The sequence below is a fragment of the Calliphora vicina genome, chromosome 2, assembly GCF_958450345.1.
Source record: "Calliphora vicina chromosome 2, idCalVici1.1, whole genome shotgun sequence".
Taxonomy (NCBI): Eukaryota; Metazoa; Arthropoda; class Insecta; order Diptera; family Calliphoridae; genus Calliphora; species Calliphora vicina.
In genome coordinates, this window is record NC_088781.1 from 136,019,207 (window position 1) to 136,032,161 (window position 12,955).

The 12,955-nt window shown below is 23.8% G+C and overlaps 2 protein-coding genes across 4 annotated transcripts in view; both read left to right on the forward strand.

Annotated features, from left to right (window-relative positions):
• The window catches only part of LOC135952210 (protein CNPPD1), a 526,375-nt gene that overhangs the window by 321,484 nt on the left and 191,936 nt on the right, over positions 1-12,955 (forward strand). The gene's annotated exons all lie outside the window — the stretch shown is intronic.
• Positions 1-12,955, forward strand: part of sick (sickie) — a 234,646-nt gene that overhangs the window by 45,495 nt on the left and 176,196 nt on the right. For 2 of the 3 annotated variants that reach the window (XM_065502050.1, XM_065502051.1), the window contains exon 1: positions 7,850-7,986. The exons of the other annotated variant lie outside the window; for it this stretch is intronic. In XM_065502050.1, coding sequence (XP_065358122.1) covers positions 7,907-7,986 — 80 coding nt within the window. In that variant the 5' untranslated portion in view covers positions 7,850-7,906. Of the gene's footprint in view, positions 1-7,849; positions 7,987-12,955 lie in introns of those variants that run through there. 3 annotated transcript variants of the gene reach the window in all.

Here is a 12,955-nt window from a genome sequence, read left to right on the forward strand (position 1 = left end):
GTCCCGGTTCGTTTACTATTTAAAATCAAGAAAATCGGTCCACAAATGACTGAGTTACAGGCAAAAAACCAAGACTAAGTCGATTTTTGGTCTATTTTCTATATCTGGATTAATAAGCCATTAATATAGACAATATGGATATCTAATGATAGATATTTCAAAGAGCTTTGCCACGATGTATATTACACCATAGTAAGTCGGACCTGCAATGGGTCAAAATCGAGAAATATATTTTTTAATCCGAATTTTTTTTTCACCAAAAAAATTTTTTTTCTATAAATTTTTTTCTTAATAACACAGTGCAACACGAAAAAAATAACCATCAAAAAAAAGACCCGTGTCTCCCAGTTATGTTCAAAGTCATGCACTTTTTTTATGGACCCCAAAGATTTGGGGCCTAAGTGTCATTTTTGCAAAAAAGTGATCATTTTCTTAGACTCATATCTTGCAAACAGTTGGAAATTTTGATTTACTTTCTGAGGCAAAGTTGTAACACTTGTCATAAAGAACAAAAACTGTGAACATATAAAATCAAAAAAACTTCATCTTCAACATCAAAATCGTAAAAAACTTTAAAAAAATCGATTTTTTTACTATTTTTCCCCTGTTCAGGTTCATAGTTAACAAACCGTTCAAAATTCAAGGCAACAATCAACTACAAAAATGTACCTAAGATCTCAATAAACAACTTTCTAGAACATATGAACTACATAGGAATGATTATTAACACCGTTTAGTTAGTAAGAAAAAACTAAAGGAATTAAGTGTTTTGGGCCATAAACTATTAAATTATTATAAACTAAAGCATACTTTTAGGCAGCTTAAAAAAAATTATTTCCATCTTTTTTAAGTTTTTTGCGATTTTGATCTTGAAGCCTAATTTTTTCAAAAAACAAAATTTTTTTAACAAAAAATATTTTCAATAATTGTTAATAGAAATATTTTGAGGAAGATTCGGCTCTCTTACTTGATTTTTTTTTTTGTTTGTTTATATTGAAATTATAAATTTCCTCTTCTTAATGTTAGCTAAAGTGTTGTTTTACTTTTACTCGCTAGTGTTTAATGTAAGCGTACGTGTTCTTTTTTATTAGAAATCTAAAGTCTTACAACATAAATTTGTCACAATTTATAGTGATAGAAAAGCAAATTTGTAATACTGCTAGTTTTATGGAAAATTTACTCGATTTATTTCTATTTTTTTTCTGTACTTGTATAACTTTAATAAATTCTAAATAAATGTTTAGTTAAAAACCATTAAATGTAGGAGGTCTTAGTAAAATCACATAGAAAAATACTTATAAATTATGTTTGATAAAGCAAAGTTAGAAAATGTCCAGCTATAGAGAATTTATTCATAAAAAAATATTTTTCTATAAATTTTATCTAACACTATCCAACAATTAGATTTCCTGTTGTAAGGCATTCATGCATATAGTTAAATCACAGTGAAAATTTATTTTTTTATAACAATTTGTACAAACCTTTTATGTCACAACACCATGGTTTATTAACCAAGCATTAGCAGAGCAGAGTAGTAGTAGTAGAAGAGCTATTAAAGGGCCCTACAATTCAACAGTAGCTTTTTTTAAAAAATAAAAAAATCCATAGTTTAACAATAATAAAAGTTGTCATTTTGACAGTTGTTGTGTTTTATATTAAAAGCCAATCGACTAATGCTTTTGATCAGCAACAAGCCAACAATGAATATAAAAATGTATTTATGAAATAAATGCAGTCAAGTGTGGAGTTTTGTTGGCCGTCGTCATCATCATCATCATCATCGCTTTATACAAAAGAAAATAAAATCACACAATCAACATGTGTGGTCTATAGAAAATATTGAAAAAAAAAACTACTCAGTTAAACATTGTGCTTTTGACATGTGTCATAAAGTGATATTTTTGCGCTAAAAATGCTTAAACTATAAAAAAAAATTAAAAACTTGGCAAATCATCAGAGCAGTAAAAATGGTCATATAAACAAATGGAGAAACCCAGAGAAAAACATAATTAAAATTTAAATGAGAAATTCATAGTTAAAATTTATCTAAAAAATAATGGAAAAAAAAGATTTTGGGCATTACTTCCTAATTTTGTAAAAAAAATCTAAGGATATGCAAAAGGTACTTTTTATTTCAAAAGGTACTTTTTATTTCAAAAGGTACTTTTTATTTCAAAAGGTACTTTTTATTTCAAAAGGTACTTTTTATTTCAAAAGGTACTTTTTATTTCAAAAGGTACTTTTTATTTCAAAAGCTACTTTTTATTTCAAAAGCTACTTTTTATTTCAAAAGGTACTTTTATTCAAAAGGTACTTTTATTCAAAAGGTACTTTTATTCAAAAGGTACTTTTATTCAAAAGGTACTTTTATTCAAAAGGTACTTTTATTCAAAAGGTACTTTTATTCAAAAGGTACTTTTATTCAAAAGGTACTTTTATTCAAAAGGTACTTTTATTCAAAAGGTACTTTTATTCAAAAGGTACTTTTATTCAAAAGGTACTTTTATTCAAAAGGTACTTTTATTCAAAAGGTACTTTTATTCAAAAGGTACTTTTATTCAAAAGGTACTTTTATTTCAAAAGGTACTTTTATTCAAAAGGTACTTTTATTCAAAAGGTACTTTTATTCAAAAGGTACTTTTATTCAAAAGGTACTTTTATTCAAAAGGTACTTTTATTCAAAAGGTACTTTTATTCAAAAGGTACTTTTATTCAAAAGGTACTTTTATTCAAAAGGTACTTTTATTCAAAAGGTACTTTTATTCAAAAGGTACTTTTATTTCAAAAGGTACTTTTTATTTCAAAAGGTACTTTTTATTTCAAAAGGTACTTTTTATTTCAAAAGGTACTTTTTATTTCAAAAGGTACTTTTTATTTCAAAAGGTACTTTTGCAAGGCTACAACAGTAGTAATTAGATTTAGGTTTGATTTTGCTAAGCTTCTTTTATCTTTACCTTTTCATTTATTTAAATGCATTTCTTTAATTTATTAAATTCCGTTTTTATTTCAAAATGTTTCTTATCTAACAAGAGAAAAAAAAACATAAAAATCAATAAATCTTTGTTTTTGAAGTTTATTTCTTTTTTTTTTGGTGAAAATTTATATTACCCCACAATTTTTTATATTGTGTTAATCTCAAGTTTTAGCACACGTTACGGCACGGCACGTGTTTTAACTTGTATGGAATTTGCAATCATTTTGTCCTCCAGCTTTATTATTTCTCTCCCAGTTATGGGCTGCTAAATGTCCAATACATTAACTGGTTTGTTTTTTGTGCAAAGCCGAAAGGTATGCTACACATAATGTGAGTTTGTTAGGGCTGCACAGTGTATGTGTATATTGATGGTTAATCAATTTGTCGTAAAAATTAATGAGTTGTATATATACTTTTTGGCCTGTTTTAAAGGGCGCTGGTTTTAAATCATAGTGATAGATTTAAGGGTGACTTTCTATGATAAATTATACTAAAGGGACTAATGTTAAAATCTCAAACTTGGATGCTGCAGCATGTTTTTTTCAAAATTGTTGTGGGTTGTAAATAATAAAATTTCCATGATTAAGAGTATTTTATGTATTTTTATTTTTTTGGAAATTATTTTAATGCTAAAGGTTTTTCTGTGTCTGAGACAGTAATTTATTATGGGAACGAGTTTTTGTTTGGTATAAATTCTTCTTTGAGTTGTTGCAGTTGTCAAATACTGCACCCATTTTAATCATCAAATTGTTGTGTGCTTCATCTTTAACAGTTAATATTATATACTTTAGGTTTTGAGCTTCAAAAGTTATTGACATTTAGCTGTTTGTCTGTATATTTTGTTGCTAACTTTCTTACCGTTATTTACCTTGGAATCCCTATTGAGAATTTTGTGTGAGTGCATGAGTTTTTTTTGCAACAAAAAACACCACCAAACCTGTCAACTATATTGACAAATTGCTGATTAACTTTGACATATAAAATGTCTTTGACTTTTTGTTGGTTTTTTTAATACGCATTCCTTGTTTTTTTTGCTTAAATCTCCTTATTTGGACAAACGGAAGTTAAACAGCAAAAGTTTTAAAAAGAAATAAATAAGAATTTTTTTGCCAAAAAGAATGTAAGAACTTTAAGTGAGAAAATGTTTAAAAAAACCTTATATTTTCTGTTGAAATATTTGTCTGTTAAAATTATTTTGTTTTTTATATTAAAATATTGCAACATTTTTTTGGTTTTTTTGTTTTTTAACAAGTAAAGTATTCTTAAGTTTTTGTTTTTTGCCATTGTGCAATAATGTTGTAAAGGCAAACAATAAAAATTATGGCTTTTGTTGTTTGGCTTATTGTTTCTTGGGCCATAAATCTTCAATGCAGCTGTAAAATAGTATAAAGAGAGTTAATATTTGCAATATATTGCTGAATGGTCAAGGTATACAAGCTGAGTGGAATTTATTGTTTCAATAAACAAGAATTTTTTACCAAAGACCAGCTCAAATATAAGAAAATATTGAAAAGAAATTAAAAAAATCCTTAAAACAAGATAAAAATCTTTAACAAGACAAACAAATTTAAAGAATAATGGATAAATCCTAAAAATACACAATACTATTTAAAGAAATTATAAATTTCTAACTAAAAATAAATAAAAGATTTAAAAATATTTGAATATACAACTCGCCTAAAAGTAGGCAAGACAATTTCTTTAATCAATAATCTCTTAAAAGAAACAGTTCAATATCTTACAAAATTTAACATTTCTAAAGTAGGCAGCAAAATATAAAAAATATTAAAATCCATAAAGTAGGCATCAAAATTTATAAAATTCAAAACCCTTAAATTAGGCAACAGAATTTATAAAATTCAAAATCCTTAAAGTAGGCAACAAAATTTAAAAAAATAAAAATCCCTAAAATAGGCAGCAAAATTTATAAAATTTAAAATCCCACAAAATTTAAAAAAAATAAAAACCCCTAAAATAGGCAGCAAAATTTATAAAATTTAAAATCCCTAAAGTAGGCAACAAAATTTAAAAAAAAATCCCTAACTTCCCTAATTTCGCTGCAAAAACCTAATGGTTATGTATGAAAATCATAAACAAATTGTCTATAAACTAAAATATTTCAAAATTATAAATATATAAGGCAATACAATTTAATCATAAAAATATAAAAAAGGAAATTTTAATCTGTATTAGTCTATTAAACAAATTTCCTTATAGTCTTAAAAATTTACCAAATTAGCCTCAAAATATGCTTTATATTTAAGATTACATAAATTCCTCCTTAAAGCACTCTACACTATTGATTTTTAAGCCTGCTAGCATATATTTTCCCCCAAAAAAAACTCGCTCTCATTAAACTCATATTTCTCTATACATTTCTGTTACTCTTAAGTAAATATTAGCCTTAAAATATGCTTAACAACTAATTGCATTATAAACACAGCCTGTAGAGTTTTTCTTTCCTTCCCCTGCTTCCAAACTACAATAACAAAAACATCATGTAGCAATAAAGCTTACACAATAACTACAACAATAATGTAGGAAATAAACAAACAAAGAAAAAATATCCTTAAATACCTTAGATTATTTGTATTTTGTGTAGTTGCTTTCTAGGCTTAAAAACAAAACAAATCAAAAATCCCTGTAACATTAAATTTGGCAAAAATGGCCATGTTTTTATTTGGTGTATAGGAAAACAACAAGAAAATTGAAGAAAAAAATACTAATTAAATAGAAATAAGGCTTACGAGACACAACGAGGGAACTTTGCTAAAAATAACAATTAAAAGATTACAAGACAAATAAGTAGTAGACAGACAAACAAACAAAGTAAAAATAGAAAATGTAAGTAATGTTGTTAAGGAAACAAACTACAGATTTTAAAAGCCTAAAATTAGGCAAATAATTTTGCGGCCTTTGCGGCCCAAAATACTTAGAAAATTTAATTAAATATTAATGTTTTATAAAATTTGCCACAACTATTAGCAAAACGTATTTTTGTGTAATAAAAGAGCAAAATGTAACTTTTTGTGTAAAATGAGACTTCTAGTTGAAAATGTCGTGTTTGGTGTAAAATGTACTTTTTGTGTACATTTTATGTTAAAACTGTCATTTTGTGTAAAAGTTAAAATTTAGTGTAGAAAGGTACTTTTTACGTAAAAGTAAATTTTTGAGTAAAAAGTAAATTTTTGTGTAAAATGTAACTTTTTGTGTAAAATTTTACATTTCGTGAAAAATTTACATTCTGTGTAAAAATTTATATTCTGTGTAAAAATGTACATTTTGTGTAAAAATTTACATTTTGTGTAAAAATTTTCATTTTTTGTAAAAATTAAAATTTTGTGAAAAAATTTACTTCTTGTGTAAAATTTACATTTTGTGTAAAATGTTATATTTTATGTAAAATTACATTTTGTGTAAAAATATACATTTTATGTAAAAATTTACATTTTGTGTAAAAAGTTACTTTTTGTGTAAAAAGTTACTTTTTGTGAAAAATTTACATTTTGAGTGTAAAAATTTACATTTTATATTAAAATTTACATTCTGTGTAAAATTTTTGTGTAAAAAGTTACTTTTGGTGTAAAATTTACATTTTGTGTTAAAATTGTCTTTTTGTGTAAAAATTTACATTTTGAGTAAAAAGATTCGTGTAAAAATTTAAATTTTGTGTAAAAATTTACATTTTGTATAAAAATTTACATTTTGTGTAAAAATTTGCATTTTGTGAAAAAATTTACTTCTTGTGTAAAATTTACATTTTGTGTAAAATGTTATATTTTGTGTAAAATTACATTTTGTATAAAAATTTACATTTTGTGTTAAAATTTACATTTTGTGTAAAAATTTACATTTTGTGTAAAAATTTACATTTTGTGTTAAAATTTACATTTTGTGTAAAAATTTACATTTTGTGTAAAAATTTACATTTTGTGTAAAAATTTACATTTTGTGTAAAAATTTACTTCTTGTGTAAAATTTACATTTTGTGTAAAAATTTACATTTTGTGTAAAAATTTACTTCTTGTGTAAAATTTACATTTTGTGTAAAATTTTACTTTTGTGTAAAATGTTATATTTTGTGTAAATTTACATTTTATGTAAAAATTTACATTTTGTGTAAAAATTACATTTTGTGTAAAAATTTACATTTTGTGTAAAAGTTTACTTCTTGTGTAAAATTTTACATTCTGTGTAAAAATTTACATTTTGTGTAAAATTTTACATTTTGTGTAAAAATTTACATTTTATATTAAGATTTTACATTTTGTGTAAAAAGTTACTTTTGGTGTAAAATTTACATTCTGTGTTAAAATTCTCTTTTTGTGTAAAAATTTACATTTTGAGTAAAAATTTACTTTTTGTATAAAAAGTGTAAAAATTCTGTGTAAAAATTTACATTTTGTGTAAAATTTTACATTTTGTGTAAAAATTTACATTTTATATTAAGATTTTACATTTTGTGTAAAAAGTTACTTTTGGTGTAAAATTTACATTCTGTGTTAAAATTCTCTTTTTGTGTAAAAATTTACATTTTGAGTAAAAATTTACTTTTTGTATAAAAAGTGTAAAAATTACATTTTGTGTAAAATTTTACATTTTCTGAATTTTTACATTTTGTGTAAAAGTTTACTTCTTGTGTAAAAATATATTTTTTGTGTAAATATTTACTTTATGTGTAAATAATAACTTCTTGTGTAAAAGTTTAATTTTGTGTAAATGTAACCATTTGTGTAAAAAGTATATAAAAAAATTAAATTTCCTAAAACAGTGCTAAAATGTATTCGTAGACCTCGTTGCTTTATTCAAAGCCTCAAAGTATGCTCTACAAATGTAAATAATAAAGTGAATCACCTATCAATCATGATCAATTTCGGATTAAACTACTGTTGTTAAAAGAAATTCTAACTTTATTAAAGAATTTTAAACAAAATGGGCAATTCGTCCTCATCGCATGGCAGTAAAAGCAGTCGTAAATGTCGCAGTCTACCCAATTCACCAGATGTACGAAGGTAATGATCATCATGATTTAAAGAATTTATTAAAAACAATATTTAAACAAATAAATTATAATTTTATCATAAAACAAAATTTTCATTAAAGAAATTATTTTATAAACCTTTGAAATCATTGTGACTAAGTGAATATAAAATAAATCATTTAAAATATTTACTACTAGACCTTTTAAAATTTCTCCCTCCCCCAAATTTAACCGCAAACCCATAAATTAGCTTATTTTCTCTCCTCTTCCCCCTAAAAAATCACATTAGTGTCATGTTTTGGAAATTTACTATAAGTCTTAAATACATTGTCTTCTGTGGGCCTCATATTAGTGGTAAATTAACACTGACACTGAATAGTTTTTTTTAGAAACTAAAAATAATAATAAGTAGTTTGTTTAGCATCCCATATGCCTGGAAAAGAATTATGGACGTCTTGTTTTGAAAATTTACTTTAATGAACTTTTTACATTTTCAAAGCAGAATTTTAATGCTTGATGAAATGCTGATAGATGTGCAACATGTGTGGAGATTTTTTTCTTTTCCAGTTAGTTGTCTTTTTTTCTATGGTGGTATAAAGAGGGAAAGTTTTTCTTATTTTTTTTTTTTATTTTCTTAAGGAAATTAAATTTAAGTGCAAATAAATTTGTAACTAAAGCCAAACATTTTAGCTGGAGAGTTTTCTTAAATAGTGATTAGGGGTCATGTTTTAAAGTGGGCAAAAAGCCAAATGTTTTGGAAGTGAAATAAAATGTTTATAGAAGACATAAAAGACTTAAAACTACCACATATTCAATAATAAATTTTGAAAAATACATTTTTTGGGTAAAAATTTAATTAATATTTTTTTTGTAAATTTGTGTGAAATCAAATGTTTGTGTAAAAAGGGACTTTTTGTGTAAAATGTAATTTTTACTGTAAAGTAAATTTGGTGTAAAAAGTATTTTTTGTGTAAAAAGTAATGTTTGTGTAAAAAGTAATTTTTGTGTAAAATGTAATTTTTGTGTAAAATGTAATTTTTGTGTAAAATGTAATTTTTGTGTAAAATGTAATTTTTGTGTAAAAAGTAATTTTTGTGTAAAATGTAATTTTTACTTTAAAGTAAATTTGGTGTAAAAAGTAATTTTTGTGTAAAATGTAATTTTTACTGTAAAGTAAATTTGGTGTAAAAAGTAATTTTTGTGTAAAATGTAATTTTTACTGTAAAGTAAATTTGGTGTAAAAAGTAATTTTTGTGTAAAATGTAAGTTTTGTGTAAAATGTAAGTTTTGTGTAAAATGTAATTTTTTGTGTGAAATGTAATTTTTGTGTAAAATGAAATTTTTGTGTAAAATGTAAGTTTTGTGTAAAATGTAATTTTTTGTGTAAAATGTAATTTTTGTGTAAAATGTAATTTTTATGTAAAATGTAATTTTAGTGTAAAACTTAATTTTTGTGTAAAATGTAATTTTTGTGTGAAATGTAATTTTTGTGTAAAATGTAATTTTTACTGTAAATTTAATTTGGTGTAAAAAGTAATTTTTGTGTAAAATGTAATTTTTGTGTAAAATGTATTTTTTGTGTAAAATGTAATTTTTGTGTAAAAAGGGACATTTTGTGTATTGTAAAGTTTATGTAAAATGTAATTTTTGTGTAAAATGTTACTTTCTGTGTAAAAAGGGACTTTTTGTGTAAAAGAGACTTTTTGTGTAAAAGAGACTCTTTGTGCAAAATGGTACTTTTTGTGTAAAAGAGACTTTTTGTGCAAAAAGGTACTTTTTGTGTAAAATGTAATTTTTACTGCAAAGTAAATTTGGTATAAAAAGTAATTTTTGTGTAAAATGTAATTTTTTATATAAAAACGGACTTTTTGTGTAAAGTAAAGTTTATGTAAAATGTAAATTTTTGTGTAAAATGTTACTTTCTGTGTCAAAAGGGACTATTTGTGTAAAACGGGACTTTTTGTGTAAAAAGGGACTTTTTGTGTAAAAAGGGACTTTTTGTGTAAAAAGGGACTTTTTGTGTAAAAACGGACTTTTTGTGTAAAACCGTAATTTTTGTGTAAAAAGGGACTTTTTGCGTAAAATGTGACTTTGTGTGTAAAATCAGACATTTTGTGTACAGTGAGACTTATTGTGTAAAGTGGTACTTTTTCGGTAAAATTAAACTTTTTGTGTAAAATTAGCTTTTTGTAAAAAAGGTAAAAAATGGAATTTGTTTGGAACCTTTTTATGTTAAACATTACTTCTTTAGTAAACTGAGACTTACCCCCAGTAACACGAAGTCTGGTTATGTGTTAACTAATAGTTATTGTGACTGTTTTCATACAAAAATAATTTTAAACGACAGTATAACTATTAGTTAGCACCTAACCAGACTTCGTGTTAATGGGGGTTATTGTTTAAAAAGAGTCTTCTGTAATTGTTTTTTTGTTTTAAAAAATAATGAAAACATTTGTCTCAATTCTACTTGTAACATCTGTGGACATCTTGACACTTGGAAACTACTTAATTATCTATCATATCAAGATGCTAGACTCATGATTTGTTTTAATGATTAGTTTGTTAATATAATAATTGAATTAATTCCAATTTAAATGATGGTAGCTGTTTTGATTTTAAATTACTAGCAATAAGCTACCATGATTTTATAATATTTTTTCTCTTTAATAGAAACATGTTTAAAATGATAACAAAGTTAATATTTTTAAAACAACCCTCTCAATAACACGTAGAAATAAATATTAAAAAATAATATAGAAATAAATGACAAAAAACCACCACCATATATAAATCAAAAGATTTTTTTCAATTCAAATAAAGATCAAAGTGTGTTTGAAGGTGGCAAATTTCTCTTTCTAATTTCAACCAACTGTTTCAAATTTTTAACAGATTTTGATATAAAAACAAAGATAAGCAGCCAAAGAGAGGTGAAATGTGATGTTTTATTCTAGAAACCATAGAAAATTTGTAATAAATAATTCATATTTACAGTTTTTATCTCCGAAATGAATGTATTTCAGAAATTTAACGCTTTTTCTCCATTAAGGAATTAATAGTGTGTGTCTGGAATGTTTGTTTATCAATGTTTTATTGTCAAATTTCAAGGGTAAATTTTTAGGTTTGACCACAAATGTTTGTGTTTATTTTGGTTGTTATTGAAATTTTCATGAGTTTTCCTTCTTTATCTTATTTATTATGACAGTTGTTAGTGAGGCCTATATTTTAACAAGAGTTGAGTAGTTTTTTGTGTTTACAAAAAAATCACAAATATGTTTGTCTTGCCTAAATATGTATGTTTTCTCTAAAATATTGGATCAATTGAAAAAATGTGTATTTGAAAATTATAGAAAAAAACATAAGTGTTCACAAAATCGAAGTTGAAGATAGGTTGACATATAGAGTGGGCTACAGCATGTCAATATTGAATTCAAATAAACTACACAAAAATAATAGTTTTATACGAAAAGTATTTTAAACAAAAAGTAACACTTAACACTAAAATTTACTTCTTACGGAAAAAGTAACATTTTACACTAAAAGTATCTTTTAATAATTTTTTACAACAAAAACAAGTAAAAGTACTTTTCAAATTAAAAGTACCTTTTTCCAGTAAAACATTAATTTTTAACAAAAACTTTAATTTACACAAAAAGTAACAGATTACACAAAAAGTAAATTTTTACACAAAAACTCTCAGTTACAAAATCATTTTACACAAAAAGTCTCATTTTACACAAAATGTCTAATTTTCACACAAAATGGCTCACTTTACACAAAATGGCACATTTTAGACAAAAAGTCCAATTAACACAAAAAGTCCAATTTTACACAAAAAGTTCTATTTTACACAAAAAGTTCCATTTTGCACAAAAACTCATATTTTAAACAAAATATCTTATTTTACACAAAAAGTCCTTTTTTACACAAAAATCTCATTTTACTCAAAAAGTTTGCTTTTCCAAAAAGTTTCATTTACACAAAATGTATAATTTTAAACAAAAAGTCTCAATTTACACAAAATGTTTACTTTTACACAAAAACTCTAATTTTACACAAAAAGTCCTATTTTGCACAAAAAATTTAATTTTACACAAAAAATTTCATTTTATACAAAAATTATAATTTTACACAAAAAGTCTCAATTTACACCAAAAGTTCCATTTTACACAAAATTTACATTTTACTCATAATTTACATTTTACACAAAATTTAATTATCACTAAATTTTCATTTACATAAAATTTACATTTTACACAAATTTCATTTACACAAAACTTTAATTTTACACAAAATTTCATTTGGACAAAATTTTCATTTACACAAATTTACATTTTACACAAAATTTTAATTTACACAAAATTGTCATTTAACAAAATTTTCATTTACACAAAATTTCATTAACACAAAATGTTCATTTTACACAAAATTTACATTTTACAAAAAAATTGCATTTTATACAAAATTTGCATTTTACACAAAATTTACATTTTACACAATATTTACATTTTACACAAAATTTACATTTTACACAAAATTTACATTTCACTTAAAATTTACATTTTACACAAAATTTACATTTTACACAAAATTTACATTTAACTCAAAATATACATTTTACAAAAAATTTTCATTCAACACAAATTTTACATTTTACACAAAATTTACATTTTACACAAAATTTACATTTTACACAAAATTTACATTTTACACAAAATTTACATTTTACACAAAATTTACATTTTACACAAAATTTACATTTTACACAAAATTTACATTTTACACAAAATTTACATTTTACACAAAATTTACATTTTACTCAAAATTTACATTCTACACAAAATTGACTTTTTATACAAAATTTACATTTAACTCAAAATATACATTTTGCACAAATTTCATTTACAAAAAAATTTCATTTTACACAAAATTGTCATTTTACACAAAATTTTCGTTTTACACAAAATATTCATTTACACAAAATTTACATTTTACACAAAATT